The following is a 25,405-nucleotide window of genomic DNA, read 5'->3' on the forward strand; positions in this document are numbered from 1 at the left end:
GGCTCTGATAATAGAATGCAATTTACGTCTCAAGTGACTCAGCAATTAGTACTGGCTCTAGGAATTAAGTGAATGTTTCAAATACTCTATCACCCTCGGAGTTCTGGGCAAGTAGAAAAAACAAATAGGACAATAAAGATATATTCTTAAAAAATCCATTAATCTAGAAAAAAAAAATGGAACAGAAGCATCTCTAAAATTAATGTTAATTAGGTCTATGTCTAATACGACTATTTGGCTGTCACGGCATGAGGTTTTAATGATCAACCTTTTTCCTTTGGCTGTCCAGATGGACAAGAAATTAATTTTTAAAACTTGACATATTTGCAGGAGGCAGAACAAAACTATGTCTCTTTTTTTCTTTTGTTCCAAAGCATTCTCAGCAGGTGATTTTCTTCCTTTCCCAGCTGAAAAGCAAAAACATGTTTTCAACCAGGAGAACCACGGTATTGTCCTCCAACGCAAGTTCTGTTGGTTATTAGAATTGCAGTAAAGGTTAAGGGTCAGCTACAATGGATATATGCCAGCCAGTTCAAAGCTGCATCATTATCACTGACAACATTGACCTCCATAAACTAACCACTAACTCTTATAAGACTAACATAGCAGTCAAAAAGAGTTCCAAAAAATGCACATGAAAGATATCCTTTGACACATTCTTACCTCAGTAATCTAATAGTCATCTTCTGCGTTATCATGCGTTGTATGTTGAATAGATACATATCTATTATCTTCAATGATAAAGGTAATATGAGTAATGGTACTAGCTATGTTGAAAGTAACATAATGTCAACATTTACTCCTAAGTGCTGTATCCGGTGTGTATTGTAAGGCACAAATGTAGATTTAAGGCCTATTTTTACTATAATTTTTACATTTTACAGTTCTTGTGGGAAATCTACTTTTTCATTTAATTTTTTTATGCTCTGATTTATTCATCTCTGATTTAGTCTTTAAAATGGGCCATCCTTTGATTAATGCTATAGTTTCATTATTGTCTTTGATTTCAAGTATGTTTTCAAGGGGAAACGTGATGTAATGCATTGAGTGTAATGATGCAGAATCATCTGCATCTGTGTAATTCTCCTTTTTGAGTCACTGACAGTTTCACATCCAATGAGAAATCCAGACTGTAACAGCTGCGCCCAATCAGCAGCTGAACCCCCATATCCAAAAAGACAAGGAAGAAGAAACTAAGAAAGGCCTATACAGAGAAAAGAAGAGGAACTCTATGGCATTGGTACAAAACCACATGACCATGGCAGGATCACCTACCAACAGAGAAGTAACAGACTCAGTGTCAACCATCTACAGAGAAAAATCCAGTGTTAAGACGCGAAATACACGCAGCGGCAGAGTGGGGAACTCTGCCTGCGGTGTAAGTATTCCTGAAGAACAACAGTAACACTCTGCATCATGAGTACAGCTATTCCCTGTCCAGTGTTGTGTGTACACTGTACTGGTGGCTTATTTCTATGTCCCAGCAGATGGTCAACTCAGAGAACATGCAAGTTACCTGAGCCAAGTGAACCTGAGGGAGACTCAACTCTAAAAGAGGAACCAACAACACCAGCAAAGCTGTACAAATGGGATCCGATCACGAACGTCAACACCTATTTTCAGCTCATCAGAAAATTTAGATTAAAATTGATAAAATTAGACAACATTGATAATCAGTTATCTAATTTTTCTGCTAAAGCTATTAGTAATTTGGACTGAACAACAATTTGTTTAGACATTCGATTAGCTTAATGTTATGTGTAATGTCACATTTTATGTGTGTCTAGTGTATGTTGTATGTTGCTAATTTAGTTGCTATAGTTACTCTGGTAATGGTTCATGTAGAAGAAAGGTATCATGATAAAATTTTCTAAAAAAGATAAACATAGCAACAGGAAAAAAAACAAAAATAAAATAAGAATCAAAAATCAAAAACAATAAATTAAATAAAAAATAAAGATAAAAAGAAAAAGGGGGAACTGTTAGTATGTATTTTTATGATTATGCATCCTCCATAGAGCTACTTATATATGGTGAAGTCTTAGTCCCTGTAAGATATGCTTGGCCATGGATATGTGAACTGGACCAGTGCAAGCAAATGTAGCAACACAAATACATGCCTCATTCCTCAAGAGAAGTCTAGTACCTGACATGTTGGTAATTGATACCTACCATATATGTCAAAGCATTGTATAAATACTACTGCCTTTCCATGTGATCGGTGTAAGCCAGCTTTCTATGTTCTGTGTCAGTTAGTCTGCGTTTAGTCTTGTCTCTGTCTGGGCTGACCCGAGCGCTCGTCTTTGTTGTACTTGTCCTCATTTGTAGTCTTCATTTTAGTTCATCTTTGTACTCATCTTCATTTATGTTGTACTTGTTTATTGTACTCATGTTTGCCGTAATTGTAATTTTAATTGCATACACATAATTTTACTCATATTAAACGTGTGCTTATTGAAGCTTCAACAGGTGTCTCCATCTTTCGGAAGTCATGACAGAAAACTCATACTATCATTTTGGCATTGTCGCCTCGACGGTGTCTGCTTCCTGAGGTGAGTATCTTTTATTATTCATTTGAAGCTGGAGTAACAGGTGTCTCCATCCTTCGGAAGTCATGACAGAAAACTCACACTATCAAGGACAAATTAAATTTTGTTTTTTTTTTAACTTTGTTTAAAGAAATGACTAATAAATCTGCCTTCTAGCTTCATAACAGAAGTCAAGTCAAGTCAATTTAATTTTTAAAGCCCATTATCACAAAACACAGTTTACCTTAGAGGGCTTTACAGGAAAAAAATGGTAGAAACCTCAGGAAGAGCAACTGAGGAGGGATCCCTCTCCCAGGACAGACATGCAATAGATGTCATACATAACAATTAAATTACAATAATGACACAATAAAGGCATTGCCTTGTCTAATTGTTTGCTTTCAAACATTTTGAAGGCCTTTAATTTTCACCCTAAAATTCACAAACTTTCATGGATTTTAAGGACCCATGGTAGCTCTGATTGTGAGTGTCTGTATCTATTTTAATAGACTTATCAGCATCTGATTTTTCCTCTCTGCAGACAACAACAGTTTGCTGCTGCTTTCTCCAACTCTTTATTTGGTTTCTTGTCTGCTTGCACTCAGAGAAGCTGCTCTGCAGTGATGTCATGTCTGGCTGCTGGGGGCTCAATCCATTCTATTATTCCTCTGATACCTTTTACACTAAGTGCCATGTTTGTATGTAGCAATAACTACCTACAGTAAGAGGCCTTATTGTTTCCACAGTTGTCTTGTCATGTGTTTGTCATGAAGTTTTTTTTCCTGATTTTATTCTTGTGCAATAAATCTAAAACATTTGGCAATGGTCTATGTACAGAGGAGCATTTTTTTCAATAATGATTAATTTGAGGTTATGACTGCTTTTTTTTTGGTTTTAAGTTGTATCAAGTCTTCAGGCAGTCAAGTCTCAAGTGAGTCACTTCGCACAGCCAACAAGTCCAAGTCGAGTCACAAGTTCTCAGTTTACAAAGTGACTCGAGTCCAAGCAAGTCTACAGCTGTGATAAAACCCATAACTCGAATTTGAGGACAGTGTTTATGTTGTTTGCTTATGGAATTCACACACCAATATTAATAAGAACATTTACTGTGAGTGCACGCTTCATTTGTTCTCTTACCATGAGTTCATCAGAGAGCAGGGGCTCTTGACTCCTGGCAAGCCCAATAGAGCGAGTCATGTGAAGGTTTCCATCCCCATCCGAGTATTTCCCTGTCAGTGATGTTTCACAAAGTCTGGAAGACAAACACAAGCAACAGATATGGAAAGTGACATTTGTGACTGAGCAGAGCACAGTTATGTACATGTGATACTTCTCTCTTATCTTTTCTGTCCCTCCCCAGTTTTTTCAACCTTTTCTATCAGGAGGACACTCGCACTAATGCACTAATGTTTCCAATAAAGTGTTGGAAAGTCAGTGCGCCAAAACAGTTCATCTGTGGATCGATTCCTTGAATACTCACCATTATGAGGGAACTCCATCTTGTTGTATTTTTTAAACGTATGTGTAGCCTATATATTTTGTCTGTGTATGAATAACAACAAATACTATCTGATGGCTCCATTACAGACATATGTGAATGGAAAACAAAACAAAAAAAACAAACAAAATGACTGTAGTCTTGATTGGTGAGAAGGTGTTTTTCACAGAGGGACTGATCTTAAATTGGACCCATTTCCTGCAGCACACAGCAAGCAAATTTTGACATCATTCATAGCGAGGATACTTAAATCAAACACACAAGGCAATTTAATATACAACGTTATAACACTGGACACAGATGATTGTAGTGAGTAACTGTTGGAGCTTTATAACAGTATAAAGTATAAAGTGTCACAGCTGCTGTCGAGCTGTCACCTGACTGAAACTGCAGGTCACATGGTGCATCTCTCTCTCCGATGCTGACAATTACACTGTGTACTGTTTTATGTTTGACCTCGCCTTTGTGTAATAGGCATATTAGTTAATGCTTTTTTGTTATGTTTTGTTAGTGTAAATAACTTTTTTATATCAACTGATAACTGAATTATGATTGAAAATAAGAATTCTGCATCAGATATAGTGTTGTGCATTGTTATTGCTACTCCCATGTTCTCAATATGAGTTCTTAGAATAGAATTTCCTCCATGAGAAATCGATCCCCCCTAATTCATGCCAACACTCAATCTGGGAAAACATTACTCATTCCCATTCCGATAAATAACATGATTCAGTGAATAACTCTGAGAAACTGAACACGCAGAGACTGATGACATCTTACAAGCCAAAGGCAGCATGACTCAATCCCAGTGTGTCTGGCCTGCTGAAGGAAAATAGTCAAATTAAGACAAACAGGTACATATGGGGTTCATTGTGAAAATCCAGGTTTGAATGGGCTAACCAAGATCAAGATGCTTCAAAATGACAACACTGAGCTGATGTTTGACTTTTCACTTTATTCTTGAGTCCAAGAGGATGTTTGTGCCAAATGTGAGGAAATTCTTTTAAGGAGATAAGAGACATTGCATTCACAAGACTGAGATGGCAAGGTCACAGTGACCTTGACCTTTGAACACCAAAATCAATAAAGTTCATTGCTGAGTCCAAGTGGACGTTTAAGCCAAATTTAAAGAAACTCCATCAAGGCATTCTTTAGATATCATGTTCACAAGAATGTAATGGAGGGCCATACAGACAAATGGAGCGACAAATAATCTGAAAACAGCCACGCAGGATGCTGGTTCAACTGCTGATTATCTTCTCTCTCTTTTCCGCATGTTTACATTTGAAAGCCACAACCTGGCTAGCTAGCAGAAGTCAGGAGAGTAAAAGCTCCACCAACACTTGCAAATTAGACATAAGAGCAGTGATTTAGTACAAATCTAGTGGAGCTGACAGAAAGGTCACTAGAAACGTCTGCGCCTACATGGTATTTTTTTCTTCTGTCAGTAGTTAACCCTTTGAAACCTGAGCAAACCTGAGTGGCTTAATTTCTCTGAAAAACAGAGGGTGAAAAGCAACTTAACAAGAAAAATCCCTCAAATTAGCAAGAAACTAGCAAAAAAAAAGAACAAGAAAATTACCTGAAAAAAAAGGAACATAGGAGAATGACCACAAAAAGTGTTGAAACATTTTTTTTATTATGTCTTATTTCTGTAGCATAATTTTAAGCATAAAATTAACAGAATTATGAATAGTTTTCTGGAAATTTTACCCTTGTATTTGATCATATATAATAATTGATTTATAGTCATCTTTTGCGATTTTATTCTGCAGTTTGCAGGACATCTTACCAAGTTGCTCATTATGTTTTTTTCCCATATTTTTTAAAAAAATCAAACCAATCTTCAGGTTTCAGACATATAAATGCTAGTTAATGGCATCTAAATGCAGCACAAGAAAACTAATGTCGATCCAGGTATTAAAGGGTTAACTCAATCATAAAAACGAGACCCCTGAGGGAGAAAGCTGAGGAACCACTGCCTTACATAGCTTACTTGCTCGCCACTCTGCTCCCTCCTGTGCACAGAGACTCTGAGGATACACTAGTGTTCCCTCCACCTGTTATATGGAAGCTCCACCATCTACCTGAAAGTTTGTTTTCCTTTCTAATATCTTGCTGCTTTCAGACCATCAGTGAGTGAATCTTTCCTTCAAGCAGACTGATGGAAAATATTCCCCAACCCCACATGTCATATCCTGGTAAGACCAACCTGATCACAAGAGCTCAACATTCTGTTTCTCTCCCTGTTCAGTCTGGACTCTCTGCAGCCCCAAACTATTTCAATCCACTTGAGTCTTGTCGGGCCAATCAGGGATATCCGCTCTAAAACTAAAAACGTCAGCAGCCAATCAGGGACTGTATGATAGTTGATGACATAGCATGTAGGCCGCTGCTTTCAAAACAGTAATGGCAGCTCACACACCAAAAAATGCTAACTTTAACATGAGCAGGGTTAGATAAGTAATGGAGTCAACAACAACAATTAAACAACAAGAGCATGCACTCAGTTTCATGGAGAAAAAATACTTTTTCACTGTTTTTCTGACTGGATTTGCCAAAAGCTTGATTTTCTGTCTGGCTCTGTTGGTGATAAAGATGTTCCTTGGTACAAATACCATTTTTATTTTTGTTTGGCCACTGATTTTGTTTGGCCTCCTGATGGAGGTACAGATACAAGAGGCTGCTAAGCTAAGATCACGACCCTGCAGATCAGTGTTCACAAAGCTTTGGACAGACAACAAGGACGCTGCCAGCTGGTATTCAGCAGTCCAGAGGCAGCTGACTGCTGAAAAAGAAACAATGAAAACCTCATGGGGATTGATGTCAACGAGGTACACATCCATACAAATGGTAGATATAAATAGATTGTATTCTTATATTCCGTTACTGTCTATCTGACAACGTATTTGTGTAATGGAGGAGCAGATGCTAGTGCTAACGTCAGGATTAGTTAAAGTACTCTGTCAAAGCAAGTAACTCCTGCCCACTGAAATCATTTGGGGCTGCAGAGAGTCCACACTGAACCAGGGAGAGAAACACAATGTTGAGCTCTCATGATCAGGATGGTCTCACCAGGCTTTTAGTGTCACCCTTTGAGCACAAAGTTTACAAGTGAATGAACAGGCCTCCCAGAGCCACTGCATGTTTATGGTGGATAAAGATTGAAATCCAGTGACATAGAGAAAAGGTGAAGATTGAAGAATGATGAGAAAGTCTAACCTGAGGTAGAAGACTGATTTGGTTGTACGCTCCTGGTAGACAAACATGTTCTTCCTGTTGACCACACAGAAAGAGTTGAGCACAGAGCGCAGGGCCTGGATCGCTATGATGCAGAGACACATATATGGACAGGTTCAGCATGTTTGCAAATTAAATCAATTTTTTTTTAACAAGATGATCATCACTATATTAGAACAAAAACACAATAAACTGAATTACAGTGGTCAATGATGTGAAGTTGTGAGTTCTGCAGCTAAAAACTAACACAGAGCTGCTGTAGCTTCCTAACAAAGTCCTAAATTAGAGATAGGCTCCACTCACTTAAATTTTACATATGAACTCATATATTCTGAGTCATTTTTAGCAATTTTACAAAGTGAACACACTAACTATACAACCTGTAAATCTGGTTTTAAAATAACTACCAACTTGCACAGATTTGATGAGTCATTGTGGATGTTGACCGTATATAGGGATGGCTTTATATAACACCTAGTGTTCAAATGTGCCACTCACCCCTGGACACCCCCATGTTGGGTCCCATCTTGAGGCGGGGGTGAATGTGGATGACGGTGCTCCACACCACATCACAGGCAAAGTGTCCAGGGATGAACTGCATGGTGGCTGCCAGATAGTCTCTGGCCTGGTAGCTCTCCTCTGTACTGTAATCTGTGTGGGCAGGGCAAAAAATACACAATATAAGGGTGAGGGCATGTAAATATGGTACATCTCATCAAAATTTAAAGGGTCTGTACACCCAAATGACTCAAGCTTTCTTTCATCTCTACTTTCTTGCGTCAAAAGATCTCAAACGCGGAAGTCTCAAAACCCGCAGAAAGAAAACCAAATGTGTATCTTCTTCTGACTTACCATCAGAGGTGTTGAGCCTCTGCCTGTACAGAGACTCGTTCTTCCATATGTCTTCCTCACTCTCAGCCACCAGCAGAGAGTTACAAACATGGCTGTCATGTAGGTCCTGCAGCAGCATGCGCTACACACACGAACATACACAGGAATCATGTCACAAGTAAATACTTATTGTATATAGGTCTGTGTTGATTTATATTTGTTAGTCGAAATATAAACGCATTTCTAACAAAAATTAGTGAGATTTAATATAGGAAAGAACTTTGCTAGGGTTTGTGGGTAACAGACAAATGCTAAAATCAGAGGGCTGTCACAGTTTATTTGTGCTAAACCATCACAGTATGGAGGTCATGTTCCAGTGCATGCAGCTGCGTGCATATCACCCGTCTATAGATTGATGCATGTAATCTGGAACAAGAACATTCTGCCCAAAAATATTTTTTTTCCCAAAAATATTTTTACTCGTTGTCAACCAATACCAATACCATATCTTTTTTCCCCCTGTTGTCCCTATGTCTGGGAGTTTTTCCTTAGTCGATGTGAGGGTCTGAGGACAGAGGGATGTAAAGCCCTCAAAGGCAAACTGTGATTTGTGATGACGGGCTTTATAATAAAACTCAACTGACTTTAAATCTTCCCCCCAGCAGCACTGAAGATCTCTACAATTAGCACAGTTCCAAGGTTAGTGTCACCAATTCAGTATGTGACCAAATGTCTCTCCTGTTCCTGAGATATGATAGAGATTCCAGAGATATTTTGTCATTATGAGCAGATGAATTTCTTTAGTCATGGCCAAAAATATGTCTTGTGAGGTCACAGTAACCTTAACCTTTAAACACCAAATTCTGGTCAATCAGTTCATTCTTGAGTCCAAGTGGGTGTTAGTGGCAAATTTTAAGAAATCCCCCCTCGGCTTTTTTGAGAATGGGATGTACGTACGTATGTTGCTGTTGAATAAGAGATGCTTTTTAGTTTTGCTGTTGTGACCTGTTGCCTGTTTGGAGAGTTTTTGTTCAGTGGTAAACGGAGGAAATGTTTGAAATGTTCCTTATTTGTATCATGAAATAGTTTACCAAAGTTGCCAGAGGGTAAAATGTTCTCTCAGTCCCCAGCAGGAGGATTGTTTCTAACTTTCACACCTGCACTACTGACTTCTCACCATAATAAACAATAAACAAGCATATCCTGTTGCATTTGGTGTGTTGTTATATTCTGAGAAACCAAACTGTGACTTCTGTGTCTTGTTACACCCTGACTGAACTCTGATAGAAATTTAACCAAAAAGCTGAAGCAAAACTACATGAGGCATGTGGGTAGAAGTGGACTTGTTGTCCATGTTCATTCATGTACTGTACTCCCGTTAGTTGAAGTTTTGATTTCCTTGAGTCTATGTTGTTTCTATTACTGTGCTCCTTTTAACATGGTCATGTAATAAGAATGTTTCTTAACCTGTATGATTTTCTAATCCGACATTTTTAGGGATGTTTTTGAAAAAACAGATGACCTGTGATGTAGGGTGTTGAGTGCTGTAGCAGCTACCTGATTGACTATTCTGCAGATTTCACCGATCTTCCTAACCACCATCTGATGCAAGTGTAAGTACTCAGGCAGCTCCTGATCTTCTTCTTTCTTCTCCAGCTCCTCAACACTCACCTCTTTGCCTTCTGTAAAGCACCTGCAACAATATGAGACATCCTCAGATGTGTGGGACCCAATGAGCAGCTGTGATCCAGAATCTGAGCATCCATCAAAGGGACTGTAATACAGGTTTTGCTGAGATTTTATTACTCCTGTTAAAAGTTTTTATGAAGATACTATGAGTGTGAATGACAGCACTACTTTAAAGAATTCTTAATGTGAAATGGATAATGAGGTCTCATAATTTATCATAATAGCTGAAAATGGAATGACTTTGCAGGAAATATAATTATTTTAACTTGTAAGCATAAAAGAACAAGCAAAAATGTGTCACTGAGAATTCTGGAGCAGGTAGGAATGTGTGCAATGCTTGATAAATATGAGCCACAGACTACAGATTGATTATTAAATGTTAAATAAATACAGCAGGAAAAAAGAGAGGCGTAGAGCATCGCCTGGCTTTGACCTGGAATGGGAGTAGACCTTCACTCTATCCTGGTGGATCTTGACAATCAGCCAGAAATCTGGCATCAGTGGTGACTGACACTCCTGTTCATCCAGGGTGGGGCTCTCACAGTCAGAGTCACTGCTGCCGCCATCATAACCTTTTAACACACCAAGGCAAAACAACACAAAGGCTACATCAAAGTGTCATCATTTCAGTTATGCCAGATTAGAATACAATTATGTTTAATCCCTGTGTGTCATTTGTTTTATTTGTAATGGCTGTGTATCATTGACAATTTTTTTTTGATAAAAAAATATATTGTCACTGTCCTGGCCCCATAATCTAGTAGTATCATGACATTAACATTATTTTATCCTTTTTAATCTAAGCTTGGTACAAAGGCTTTCAGTGGGCTTTAAAAAAAATTTGGTCCTTTGGGTTTGATTGAACAGCTTCATGAGTTTTTTCTGCCCACATTACACTTCACCACTTTCTTATAGTGTTTTAATACAATGTTGACTATGGTCATAGAGTCATGGCTTATTTTGTGTTGTTGGATAACCTGACATATCTTCTCTCTCTTATGACCATATATTTAGTTTGCTACTGTATATTGTCAAACTTGCATCACATTAACATTGGTTTTTACTTTCCACTAGAATTTGATCTTATAAATTATTACAGGCAATTCAAATTTCATATTTTGATTGCAGTGATCGGAAAATGACACAGAGAGACAAATACTGTGCTTTTACAGGAGCAGATGGGGGAGAAATGAATAATATGTCAATGTTAAAAATCACAATCTATTTTATTTTGGGTGATTTAACATCCATTTTATAGAAAACGTAATGATGTGAACTGTCCACAAGTTAAGCTGTTAAATTTCATATGTATTTGAGCTGTGTTCCAGCTGTGCTGTTGAGGTCACGTTGCAAGAAAAGTTTTGGAATTCAGGAAAATGTATTCTTACAAACTCAGGCTCTTTAAATCATTTGAGGTGTTTCTTTCAGCTTGATTTAATGGCAGCTGTCTGCTTACAGGCTCTCTGTGAAATCCATTTTGGTCTGAAGTGTTCTAAATGAAGAAGCAAATGTGTGCTGCAGAGGTAGCTTTTATTTTTTAGTATTAATCTAAGAATCTGGTGAGAGCTGAGCAGAGGGATTTCAGACTTGTCACATCCACCTTTTTCTTCAAACCTCACCATCATGGATCATGCTGGTGGTTCATGTCTGTGTGGCACTCACCCTGCATGTCTGAGTCCAGACTGCCCTGGCTGGAGACCACGCTCTGGACTCGACTCGGCCTGAGTTTGCCACAGCCTGAGGAAGGACCATCTGACACTTCAGTGTTGGTGGTATGATAGTAACAAACCACAAAACAAGAGATGAGCTCTGGTGGATTACATCCCCACAGAGCCTTCACCCCCGCTCCCTCTATCACTACCCACAAAAATGTCAACAAAAACTGCATGAGTCTTAGACATAGGGATGTGTGTCTGCTGGACTCACCGTGAGAGGCTGACTGCATGGACTCGGCCAGGCTGACACTGGACAGCATCTTCGGAGGTGAGGTGGGCTCTGTGCAGCGCTCAGTGTGGAGCTGGGGGTTACTGGGCTGACCTCTGCCCCCCGCCATGCTAACTGAGCTCTGAGAGACAGTGTCCTCTGCCTCAGGCTTCAAGCTGCTGACATGCTCACTGGCCTCTGTAGCTGTGTCACTGGGAGGGTCAGCAGCAACACTGATGGACTTCTTGTCGTCAATCTGCAAGTGGACAGAGTTCAGACACATGTAAACAAAAACTATTACATTTTGAATAAATGCAACATTAAACTTGAGTGCAAGTGAGCAGAGATGGTAAATGGCATAAATGCAATAACTGATGCCATGGCTTTAACTGTCATCTTGTTCCTACACAGACTAATCATGAGTCAAAGAAGAGATATGGCAATTTTTGTGTCCACATCAAATCAATTTAACATAATGATATTTAAGCAATATTACACTAGAGGGAGTGATGATGCGCTCGTTTATCATCACGGCTGTGATTTGGTTGTAGGCACGAGGTTACCTAAAGTAACCTAAAGTTGTCTTTCACACATTCCCTCGGTATCTCACTATGGGGCTATACCGATCCTGTATTGCCAGACAAGCCTATCTTGAAGACTGACTGCCAAACCACAGGCTGACAACAGTGACCCCCAAAGGAGCCCACACTTAGCACAGTATGCATGAAAGGGAACGCAGTGACCTCCAATGCGTGGAACTGTGCAAAGGTACAAGGTAACGCCCGAATGGGCATCCAGCATATATGCGTCCTAAGGATGATTCCATCTACCTAGTGGAGTGAGTGTGTAGACCAGCCTGGGCCTGAGGCCCCTGGCTGCTGTAGGCCAAAGAAATGGCCCCTACTATCCAACAAGACTGTTTTGCGTTAGGCATACCAGTGTGAGGTTTTGTCAACAAAAGAGCAGTCCTGAGGAGATCACTTTCAGATCTACCTGATCTAAAGGCTCAAAGTGGGGTGAAACAGCTCATTCAAAACAGCTGACCAGGCAGAAGAGGCCCTAGCACTCTGAATGGCAGTTATGACATTCTGTGGAAGTCCAACTGCATCCAGCTTTCACCTCTCACAGGCCAAGCCCAGAGAGCTAGCCATTCCAGGTGAGGATGAAATATCTCCCCGTGTGGCTGCATCAGCAGGTCTCTATGCACAGGGAGAGGCCATGGCTGGTTGTAAAGGAGTTGGATAATCCCTGTCCAATTAGGCGCTACCAGAATGGGCGATAAGCCCTTACCTCGAACCCTGGCTGGCTTCGGTGGAATCAGGGTCAGAGGGGGAAATGCATAGAGCAGAACCCTCGGCCACTTATGTGCTAGTGCACCCACCCCCATCAGTGCCTCCTGGTCTCTCAAGGAAAAGAACATGGGGCACTGAGCATTTTCTCCGCATACAGATCTAGACTGGGGCAACCGTAGCATGCCCAGATCTGACTGCTCACCTCTGGATGAAGTTTCCATTCTCCATACAGAGGATTGCCTCTGGAGAGTAAATCTGCCCCACAGTTTCGTATTCCTGGGACATGAGTTGCTCTCAGTGAAGGAGTTGTCTGACTGTACAGAACATGATGACCCTTTATGAAGGGAAGAAAGTGCCTTAGTGCCAGAGAAACAGTTCTAGGGAGTTTATGTGGTTGAATCGAAGGGTAGGAGCCCACACACGGTTTACAATCGTGGTGTCATGGGTGGCTCCCCATCCCTGCAGTGATGCGTCTGTCATGACTACCTTCTTGGTCACGAAGGACCCCATAGGAATCCCCAGTGTCAAAAATCCAGGGCGTTTTCACTGATGAAGTGCTGTCACACACTCCACTGAAACCCTCACATAGCGATGCCCGTGATGTGAGCGGTCAAGGCCAACGAATACAACCCAGCGTTGAAAAACCCTCATGTATAAATGACCTAGGGAAACAGCCACTACAGTGCCATAAGTCCTAGCAGCCGAAGGCTTGTTTTAAAAGGCAGCAACTTTCCCCTGCGAAAGAGGGCCAGGCATGCTGTATATGCCACCACCCTTTCCACTGACAGGTGTTCTCTGAAAGATATGGAGTCCAGGGTCAGACCAATGAAAGAGATTCTTTGAATAGTAGTCAACACACTCTTTTCTTGATTCTCTCTGAACACTAAGCTCTCCAGGTGTTGTCCCACCAGAGTCCCACCATGGCACACGAGAGCACCCTGGTGGGACTCTGTGGCCAGAAGCCAGTCATCGATATACACAGCTATGCATATGCCCTGCTTCCTAAGGGGTGCAATAGCAGCCTCTGTGCATTTCACAAACACCCAAGGGCTTAAGGAATGCCTGAACAGCAGGACCATATACTCGTAGATTGTGCCCTGGAAAGCACATCTCAGGAACTTATTGTGAGGAGCATATATTGATATGTGAAAATATGCTTCCCTTAGGTCAACTGAAGTGAACCAGTCACCATGGTGCAGAAAGCAGAGCAGAGTAGCATGTGTCAGCATTCTGAACTTTTATGACCTGAGGTGTTCAGGGTCCGAAGGTCTAGGATTTCCTTTCCTCCCTTTTCCAGCACAAGGAAGTACCTTGAGTAAAAGCCACATTGGTTGTGCTCCGGAAGCACAACCCATATCACCCCTTTCATCAACAGCGATGATATCTCTTCTTGGAGTATCTGTGCTGAATTCCCCTGAGCATGGGTAAAAACTCTAGATCTGGAAGGGCCAATGGCAAACTGGAGCCTGTATCCTCTGTCTATTGTCCCAAGCACCCAAGGTGATGCACCACACATTCGCCAGCTCTCCTTCTTTGTAGAAAGAGATGCTGACACAGTAGATCCTGCCAGCAGAGGTGTGCTGGTGCCCTCCTGTTGGAGAGCGGTGTGGTACACCACAGGGGGCTCAGTGTGGGAGGCCTGCACTGGTAAAGGGCTGATTAGGCCTGCTGCCCCAGAAAGTGGGTTTTCTGGTGGTGACACCAAGGGTTTCACTCTCGCATTGTTTTCCAACAATATACATTCTTTTGTATCCATCAGTGCCCTTGGCAACATGCCTGGCTGCACCGGGGACAGCTTTATGGATTTCGGACGAGTGTGCTTGTGAGACCTGCAGGGGGGCATGTGAACAGCTACCACTGGAGGGCACACTATGAAACAGGCACAGGAATGGAGCTGAGGGAGGGAAGCTGACATCAGCAAGCTGCTAGGCCCGCTTCTTCCTACTTGCACACTGGGTGGAGGTTGGGGCTGGGGGTTCCCCCTGGGCCACCACCGCAGGGAAATATTCCCTCAGCCAGGGCCCAGTGTTTGCAGGCCTGGGTTGGTTTTGGGCTGATGGTTGAGGTGCTGGATGCCTAGGAACCACAAAGACCGTGTCACTGGCCTGCTGAGCCACAGCTGGAGTGAAAGCACAGCAAGGGGTAGGTGTGGCCTGAGCCTTCCTTGGAAGGCAAATTTGCAGGGCCTCTCCCTTTTCCTTCTTCTCCTCATATGATTGCAACCACACAAAAGTGGTGCCAAACAGGTCATTCGGGTCCACACCCTCGACCAGAATGTCACGCTTTTCCTTGTCAGACAGATCTGAGAGGCTGAACAATCGAGCCAGTTCCTGGGCAATCATGGTGAACATAGCCCTGCCAGCTGATTGGACAGCACACTTCGTGAGGTTGAGACAGTGGTCAGTAAGGACACAAATTTCCTCCCACAACTCACCTACTGGTAAAGCATGCATCTGCTTCTGCAGCTCAGCCTGATGTGCCAGGAGTACAGAGGAGACATTCAGAGTTCTAACCGATGTGGCAACCAACTTATAGGCTCCAAGCTTGTCAGCTACCCAACTGCATACTTCATGCACAACATGCATACTTGTTAGCAGGGATGGGGCCCTGCCGGCCACCCCAGTGGCTGCCACTGCTGGCTGCGCTACCTGGGCAGGCATGAGGGATGAATCATCATCGTCTTCTCCCTCGGAGAGGAAAATGTCGGGTGAGATGTCTGGGTTATCAGACTTGTTATCATTCCATTACAGTGAGCTGAAATGACCAGCTGGTGAGCAATTGTCAGATCCCTCAAGCAGGGGAGTTTCGCCCGAGCTTGTACCTGAGCTGTCATGCTCCATCAGGGCTGCGGCTGATGCTAACAGCTGCTCCCGGGCATGCCTTGCATGACAGCCAGCGGCGGAGGCTCTTGATAGTGAAGCCGCAGCAGTGCTCACACAAGCCGGGTAAAGCCAGCACTGCTTGAGCGTGCTGTACACAGAGACAGGCTACGCATATCTGGTGAGTATCCATAGCTGATATCTTAGCCCTGCACGTGCAGTCCCGTGGTGGGGGTTCTACCACAAGCATGGGCGTAATTGACTGTGTAGCTAGTGTGCTATCAGCCGCTATATTGGGCTTCGATAGAGCCATGGTTGGTGAGCTGATGCCAGAGTTAGCAAGCAAGCCGCCAGAGTTAGCAAGCAAGCCACCAGTGTGAAGGCTAGTCGATCAATATTACTAACGTGAGAGCAGGCTTAGTTAAAGCTAGTGAGGTGGTTAGCTGGGCTAAGGTGCTTTTGTTACTGTTTGGCAACAGCTACAGTTAGCTGTATGGGGGCAGCAGAGTATTCACTCCCTGAAACCACAGATTTCTCTGGCAAAGAAATCGGGAGTCCATTTGTAACGCGACACAGAAATATTAGCGCCCGTCGATCGAGTTGTTAGCTCAATCTGTGGACAGTTAAGCGAATAATCCCGTATGCAGTCCTGTCCAGAGAGATGGCTTTCTGAATGAAAAACGAGGTTTTTGAATTACCTTGTGATGCTGCATCATCCCCCTTTATTAGGGAGAGGATGTTCCTTCTCTTGATACAGTCCTCACGACTGCTAGCCAATGGAGCTGGTGTAATGGCATTGGACTTCTGGAAAAACGAGGGGCGTTCCCCATAGTGAAATACTGAGCAAACGTTTGAAAGAGAACCAGGGGACTTTTGTCCCAAATATAACTGCTTTAGAAGTCATTCAGTGTACCAAAGTCAATAAACCTTTTTGAAATCAAATTAAAAAGTGATAGTCATGTGACATCACTGAGAGGACCACAAAGACCCCTTTGGTGGAGCAGGAAGTTTAGTTCATCTCTCCTAAATATTTGATAGTTTGACCTTTTCACAATGTGGTTACCCAGGTCAAAAATCTGTAGTCATTCAGTGAAATGTATCTTTAACTTGAATAATTATGATTAACTTTCTTGTTCAAAGTCATAGCCTGGTGATTGCCTGCAAAATATATTGTTATTCAGTGTTACACAACTTCTGTTAGACCACATTGTCATCACCACACTGAATGACAAGAGGGTGTGTAGAGAAGCAGACAGACATCGAGGGTGTATGAGTCGGCTCAGGAGCTGGCAGTTTGATGAGCCCATTCCATGATTCAGTGTTCCATTAACAGCATTATCACAGCTTGCACTAGGGTGTGCGATATGACGACATTAAATTGTGAAGAATTAGAATGTGTCCATGATACACCATCACGGAGAGATCGTTGTGTCATGCTTACGCATGGGACTCTTATCAACACCCACGATATTATCATAGAGTGCATTTGGTAATTTTACACCTATCGTTATTGTAATATGACATGCGTCTGTTTCCATTATTGCTGTGCATCTCTCCCCCTCTCTCTTCTCTTTCCTTTTTGTCATAATTTTAATTTAATTGTTATTTACGACATCTCATGCACGTCTGTCCGTCCTAGAGGAGGGATCCCTCATCATCCTCTGCCGCTCTTCCTGAGGTTTCTTCCTTTTTTTCCCCCCATTGCAGGTGATGTGAGGATCTAAAGGCAGAGGGATGTCATATGCTGTAAAGCCCTCTGAGGCAAACCGTGTTTTGTGATAATGGGCTTTATAAATAAAATTTACTTGACTTCGGTGGATATTCTATCTGTTGTAGTTCTATGCTCATACACGCAAAGCATCCAAACTTTTTGGGTGGACCGCAGAATGCGGTTTGGCTCTGAGAGTGACCGCGGGCAGCACAGCCTCCACTGGTCACATGGGGGCATTCATCCCTGAATGCGAGTGGAGGGAGGATGTATTAATGATCAGCGGGTACTGCTCCAGAGAAAGAAGCTCCCCTCCACTGTGTGACTGTGTTTAACTTTATAAGTGTATTGTTCTGCATTTTGACATTTCAAGGTTGCCAACTCTCACGCTCCTGGCGTATGACACACGCTTTCACCATCGGTCTCACGCTCTCATGATACCAAAAAATCATGTGATGCAGTGAAGAACTGACTGTAGAAGTCCGTTAGTCTTTTAGCACTTCCAGTTCCCTCATCTTAAAGTATATGGTTTTTTTTATGGGTTTTCGGTAAAATGCCTTAAATAAGGTCTGTGGTTAACAAAGGATAAAGATATTGATAAGTTTTATTCTGCAACATAAAATACGTCAGCTTAAACCCGATTTTTGAACTTTTAAGATTTTACTCATCTTAAAAAAGGCAGGTGATAACAAGTGGCTCAATGGGTCTACAGTGTTTGTCGGGGACGTTAGACGTCATCACACTGGACACAGAAACTCATTACACCCACTTGTCTGCCTTTACAGCTTTAAATGGTAAATGGTAAAGTGACTATACTTGTATAGTGCTTTTCTAGTCTTATTGACCACTCAAAGCACTTTCACACTACATGTCACATTCACCCATTCACACACACATTCACACATTGGTGGCCGAGGCTACCGTACAAGGTGCCACCTGTTACTCAGAAATCATTCACACACACTCAGACTCCGATGACACAGCATCGGGGGCAATTTGGGGTTCAGTATCTTGCCTCGACATGTTGCCGACTCTGAAGAGCAGTAAATATGGTTGTCATTTAGACTGGACAAAGCAGACTTTTTAGTAAAGCTACTGGCTGCTGCACCTGCATGTGCCGCCTCCTTTTAAATTTTTTTAAATTCACAGATGGTGGCAGTTTTGCTGATCACAAATGATTGCCACTTGAAAATGTGTGTGTAATGTGTTGGTACTACAAGGCTCTGGCCTGCTCATGTATGGGTTGCTAATGTAGTATGAAATTTGTTCTGATTAGTGACCTGTTAACACAATAAAGAGCAGAATTGATCTTACCAAGTGACGCTCACATGAAGCAAGTTTGGTGGAACACTGCAATATTGAAAATGCAAATAAAACCTGTTTTAAATCCAAAATGAAAAAGAATTGCCTTTAAAAAAATCGTGGTATGATTTTTTTGCCATATCGCCCACTACAAGTTACAAGGTAGATTTATTGTAATTTTTCTTAAACGTGGTTTAAGAAGATATGAAATTAAAGTTGATCCTAAATCCTACTACATCTTTTTGGCATTTGAGGAGTCTCACAGCCTGGGGAAAGAGGCTGGTCCATTAGAGCCTTTTCTGTGCATTTTTTAACCTGGGTGGTGATGTGTGAAGACTCTGAAGAGCAGTAAATATGGTTGTCATTTAGACTGGACAAAGCAGACTTTTTAGTAAAGCTACTGGCTGCTGCACCTGCATGTGCCGCCTCCTTTTAATTTTTTTTAAATTCACAGATGGTGGCAGTTTTGCTGATCACAAATGATTGCCACTTGAAAATGTGTGTGTAATGTGTTGGTACTACAAGGCTCTGGCCTGCTCATGTATGGGTTGCTAATGTAGTATGAAATTTGTTCTGATTAGTGACCTGTTAACACAATAAAGAGCAGAATTGATCTTACCAAGTGACGCTCACATGAAGCAAGTTTGGTGGAACACTGCAATATTGAAAATGCAAATAAAACCTGTTTCATGTGTTGAAAATATAGAGAAGTAGAAGAAAGCATATCAGTAAGTTGTAATCAGGTAAAGATGTTTGACAAACCACCTCCACTGATCAGCGATCTGAGATCAACTCTGGACTAATGTCAGAGCTTTATCAAGCTCCAGTTTGTTGATATGAATAAATATTTGATCCAAGGAGCTAGAACTGACTATCACTGCATACCTCAATCTAAATAAAAAAAACACAATATGCAGACATCAACTGTTTTGTTATTAATGCACATGAGTGAGAGATGTTGGATATGACCATGCCTGAGTCTCTGCTTCACTCTCCAGCATCACCTCCTCCACCTGTGCTCCAGTACTGCAGAAGGCTGGGTGTTGTGGGGGGTTTGCGGTGCTCTCAGACAGCCTCTTGGTGGCGTGGATCCTATGAGGGTGCAGTCTGCTTAGGGACATGTAGTAGAAGCTGTCCTGCTCTCCATTCAACACGTAGCCAGAGAAAGAGATTCTGCGGAACTCCTGCAGGATCACACAACATCCAATCAGACATCCTGAGTATGATCCCAAACACTGATAAAAGATGTGTGCTCCACTACACACACATTCAGAGAATTCTCTTACTGCACCATGAACACACAACTCACTGCATTCTCACTAGTATATTGGTATTCAGGATGAGAGGTGTAAATATGCAGGTTAAAATCTCCATTCACTGACCACATGTCAACATCTGAACACCACAAATATGCAATTAGAATTCTAGCTGATGAGTTGTAATGTTCTTTAAATAAATCACAAAAATGAAAGGCATCTGTGTGTCATCAAAATGTTTGGCTTAGTTTCACAAGTTTCTTTAATGTCTGGTAAAGTCAGCTGCTGGCTGAGATAAACCAACCAGCAGAACCTGTAGACAGTCACACAGAGTACAGGAGCACAGAGGACAGAGGACGGAGCACAGAGGACGGAGCAGAGGAGTAGAGGACGGAGCACAGAGGACAGAGCACAGAGTACGGAGCACAGAGTACAGGAGCACAGAGGACAGAGGACGGAGCACAGACAGGAGCACAGAGGACAGAGGACGGAGCACAGAGGACAGGGCACAGAGGACAGAGGACGGAGCACAGAGTACAGGAGCACAGAGTACAGGAGCACAGAGGACAGAGGACGGAGCACAGAGGACAGGAGCACAGAGGACAGAGGACGGAGCACAGAGGACAGGAGCACAGAGTACAGGAGCACAGAGACGAGCACAGAGGACAGGCACAGAGTACAGGAGCACAAGGAAAGGCGGAGACAGAGGAGGACAGAAAGGCGGACAGGAGGACAGAGCACAGAGACAAAGCGCAGAGGACAGGAGCACAGAGGACAGAGGACAGGGGCACAGCGGACACATGACAGGAGCACAGCGGCACAGAGGACAGTGGACAAGAACACAAAAAGCAGGACAGAAGGACAGAGCACAGAGGACAGCGGACAGGAGCACAGAGGAAAGGAAGACGGAGGACAGGAGCACAAAACACAGAGGACAGGAGGACAGAGGACAGAAGCACAGCAGACAGGAGCACAGAGGACAGTGGACAGGAGCATAGCGGACAGTGGGCAAGAGGACAACAGAGCACAGAGGACAGGACAGTGCACAGCGGACAGGAGGACAGAGCACAGAGGACAGCGGACAGGAGCACAGAGGACAGGAGGACAGAGGACAGGAGGACAAAACACAGAGGACAGTGGACAGGAGCATAGCGGACAGTGGGCAGGAGGACAAAGCTCAGAGGAGAGGAGGACAGTGGACAGGAGCACAGAGGACAGGAGGACGGAGGACAGGAGGACAAAACACAGAGGACAGTGGACAGGAGCATAGCTGACAGTGAGCAGGAGGACAGAGCACAGAGGACAAGAGGACAGTGGACAGGAGCACAAAACAAAGAGGACAGGAGGACAGAAGCACAGCAGACAGGAGCACAGAGGACAGTGGACAGGAGCATAGCGGACAGTGGGCAGGAGGACAGGAGGACAGTGCACAGAGGACAGGAGGACAGTGGACAGGAGCACAAACACAGATGTCAGAAGACAGAAGAACCTAACAACAACCATGCCTAGCTGTGCTGTCACCTGTTTGGGCTCTGAGACAGGACATAGGTGTGCTGGCTGGGAGGGGCGTGCATTATCTAAACCAACATGAAGCCAAAACCTGCAGGTCCTCTAATGTCCACTTGAGTTTAGCTCCAACAGTGAGTCTATCCCCAGAGAGGTTAACATGCTCGTGTTTACAGCCTGGAACAAAAAACTGTTTTGGTCTCTTTAGCTAATTTCAACATTCATGACAACTGTTTGGGGGGAGACTTTTTATATAACTCACCTTTTTACATATGATTAAGGCTTAAAGTTACAAATAATTAAAAATACTTAACCCTTTGAAACATGGACCAACATCACTTCCCTTCCCTTCAGACACCTTTCATGAGTATTTAAACCTTTAAACCCTGCATTAATTTGATTTCTTGGAAAACATGGGATAAAGGCAATGGGCAACTTGGTAAGACATGTTCTGCAAATTGCAAGATTTAGTAGATTTACAAAATTATTTTTAAAAAAGCTAAGGAATACAAGTCCACAAAACTTCAGAGCAATAGACTGTGCTGGCTGAGATTACTAAGGGTTGAGGGCATGGCTTCTTTGACTCACTCACAGGCTGAGGAGTAACCAGAGTCCGATCCTCTCCGCACTCTTCCACAGCTCCACCCTTTCATCCAAACATGGTCACTCTTGGCTCAAAAAAACGAGATGGCAGAGGCCAAAATGCCAAACTCAGGGCTTTAAAGCAGGAGTCCATAAACCAATGGGTAACGTCACAGTAGTTACATTCATTATTTACATGGTTTATGGTCTTTTAAACTTGGTTGTAATCCTAATATCTCACAGAGGATGAGGATCAGGTTCCCCCACTGATGTGTCATTTAACTGATGTACCTTGTCCACTTCTGCACAGTTAACATGACCGCCCCCCATGCTGTGGTGACAGTGATCTTGTCTGCTTTTTCAGTCTTAAACTGGGGCTGGATGAGTTCAGAATACTTATGATCTTGTTGACAGAGTTCAGCCAGGGACACTATTTGATTCTGTTCTCAGGAGGAATGAAGCAGAACCAGAGGTGCGGATGTTACGGCAGTCATCCAGAATTTATAGACCCATAGTTAAATCTGTAACTCTCTTTGTAATGAGAACATTCCTGGAGTTATGTGTGTGTGTGTGTGTGTGTGTGTGTGTGTGTGTGTGTGTGTGTCCATGCCTCTTTGAATTTTTCCAGAGACTGCTCTGGCCTGAAGACAAACTGAAGTGGGACATCTTCACAGTGACAGTGCTGTCGACCGCTGGAACGCAAAACATGCTCTGCTACTTTCTGCAGTGTGGCCGAGCTGATGACCCGAGAGTGACGCAGAGCGGACACAATCTCATCCTCCAGCAGCCAGCGGATCTGAAACACACAAAGAGAGAAACCAACAAAAGCTTATCACTGTTGTGTGTGTATGCAGTAGCAAAAATATGTCCCTTACAGTTTTCAGAGCAGAACAAACATAATCGTTTGAATATCGATAAGGTGTAAAGACTGAAGCTTGCCAACAGTTCCTACAAGCTGCAATGTCCATTCCACAGATGCATTTACAATGTCCCTCTTTGACAATTAGATCCAAAAACATGATGATTGGTGACTTGATAATCTATAAAATCCTCCCAGAGTAAGGTTTAACATAGAAAGTTCAGACTAACGCCAGTAAACAAACCAAAGGGTTTATTCACCATAACAACCTGCCTGTTATATCAGGATATGTATAAGGATAATGTAAAAGGGTGTCATCTCATTTTTTAAAATAGTCTCAACTTTTCTCTATTTTTAAGAAGTGTGCAGAGTGAGCTGAACCTGCCTCATGAGAAGGATCAGCTTCTGAAGAAGGCAACTCTGGCAAAAGATGTGGTCTCAAATTTCTAAGAACTTATGTCTAGGGCTGCCCCTGATGCATGTGATTGTGTCCAGCTGGCTTGGGCACACTGACCTAAACACACCTTTGACTGCTTCTCAGTGGAACACAATTTGGGGGTCGGCCCTGAGCTCCGACCTCCCTGAGATTTAGGTATATACAAAGGTAGAGACAGTTGTCCTCTAATCGGAAGGTCAGCGGTTCGATCCCCAGCTCCTCCAGGCAACAAGCCAAAGTGTCCTTGGGCAAGACACTGAATCCCAAATTGCTCCCGATGCTGCGTCATCGGTGTGTGAGTGCGTGCGAATGGTTTCTGAGTAGCAGGTGGCACCATAAACAATAGCCTCGGCCAACAGTGTGTGAATGTGTGTGTGAATGGGTGAATGTGACATGTAGTGTGAAAGTGCTTTGAATGTTCACAAAGACTAGAAAAGCGCTATACAAGTACAGTCCATTTACCATTTATAAGATTCTGTGTAGAGCGTATATAACCTGTTAGATCCAAATTGCCTTTTGGATTTTTCCTTGTTGAATGTGTGTTACCTCTAAAAGACAAAACTAACAATCAAACTGTTCATATAAAAAACTAAATGTGACAGAATGTGCCCTGTGTGGAGCGTGTGTATGCTCTGTAAGGTTCGCGATGACCTGACGGTTTCATTAGTTCTTGTGTATAGGTGGGAATGTAGGCTTGCTGGGATCTGCTAGAGTCTTTAAGCTAAAAGGCTTTCAGTTTCCCTTTTTGTAATTTCATACTCCATTTTCTAAACTGCTGATGCTGTTTAAAGAATTGTTCAATAAATACATCTTTGGAAAAATGGAAATTCAGTCTAATTGAAATGTATGTGACAGCATACTGACTGGCTTGGTGTAACTGCATACCTTGGTAGAGTTACTCTTTTCTAGATGTATTTTGTTTGGTATTGTTGTGTTGCTGTTGTGACAGCTTACACTTAGAAAATAAGACTCACCTTGTCAATTGTGGCCAGAATTGCTAACTTGTGAAGAACTGGAAGTTTGGATAAGGGATCCCCAGAGACCCTGATGAAAGACAAATCACATCACGTCAGAAAAACAAATTCCTCTGCTGACTGACAGAATCAGAGTCAATCAGAGAGTCCAGCTCAGTATGGTCCTGTTGGACAAACTCACCCATCAACACCAGCTCCCCTGAGATTGTCCAACACTGCCATCAGCTCCTCATCAGAGCGATAGGACGAGGGCTGTCCTGGTGAACGATTCAGGGACACACTGCTCTCTGAGGCGTACCTGCACACATAGAGGGGATCTGACCAGTCACACCATGCTCTCATCATTCACACTTGCAGTGTTGAATCAAATTATGGTCACCAGAAGACATTTAGGTTCTGGATGTAGAAGTACAAAGCTAAATGAAAATTCATGTTGCTCACCTGTATTTCTTCTACCTTTTATAAAGTCAATATATTGTTGCCATTTTGATTAAAAATTTGCTGAAACGATTTGTCAGTTATCCAAATAAATACCAATTCTCTGTAAATGGAATTCTCCATTAACTATTTTAACTCTATCCAGGATTCCCACATATTTTTATGAACAAAATTTCCAAATTTTTCCATGACATTTCAAAGACCCCTGATAAAGCTGTGGGAACCCTGTGTATCTCACACTATTCCACTAACTGACAGTTGAAGGATGTAACACACCAAGGAATGTAGCATTGTGCTGACAGATGCAAGGATAGACAAGGCTGACAGCCATTTTAAACACAAATACAAGAAGGTTGCAATTAAAAAAAAAAAAAAAAGAAAAGAAAATCATCATTACCAAAGTTTTATGAGAAAGGAAATGAATTCTACATGTTTTGTTAGGTCTCTGTGATAAACACAATGCATTTTGGTGCATGTGCATTTGTTTGTTTACAAGAAAACTCCACACAGTACCTTAAAGCTGT

General features: G+C 42.4%; 1 protein-coding gene across 1 annotated transcript in view; it reads right to left on the bottom strand.

Moving 5' to 3' along the window:
• Positions 1 to 25,405, bottom strand: part of szt2 (SZT2 subunit of KICSTOR complex) — a 118,001-nt gene that overhangs the window by 17,742 nt on the left and 74,854 nt on the right. The window contains 12 exon segments of the mRNA XM_042512659.1: positions 3,666 to 3,780; positions 7,249 to 7,351; positions 7,765 to 7,917; positions 8,119 to 8,239; positions 9,655 to 9,790; positions 10,220 to 10,358; positions 11,449 to 11,523; positions 11,713 to 11,965; positions 19,805 to 20,014; positions 22,785 to 22,970; positions 24,444 to 24,513; positions 24,625 to 24,741. Of these exon segments, the coding sequence (XP_042368593.1) occupies positions 3,666 to 3,780; positions 7,249 to 7,351; positions 7,765 to 7,917; positions 8,119 to 8,239; positions 9,655 to 9,790; positions 10,220 to 10,358; positions 11,449 to 11,523; positions 11,713 to 11,965; positions 19,805 to 20,014; positions 22,785 to 22,970; positions 24,444 to 24,513; positions 24,625 to 24,741 (1,678 nt within the window).

The sequence above is a fragment of the Plectropomus leopardus genome, chromosome 3, assembly GCF_008729295.1.
Source record: "Plectropomus leopardus isolate mb chromosome 3, YSFRI_Pleo_2.0, whole genome shotgun sequence".
Taxonomy (NCBI): Eukaryota; Metazoa; Chordata; class Actinopteri; order Perciformes; family Serranidae; genus Plectropomus; species Plectropomus leopardus.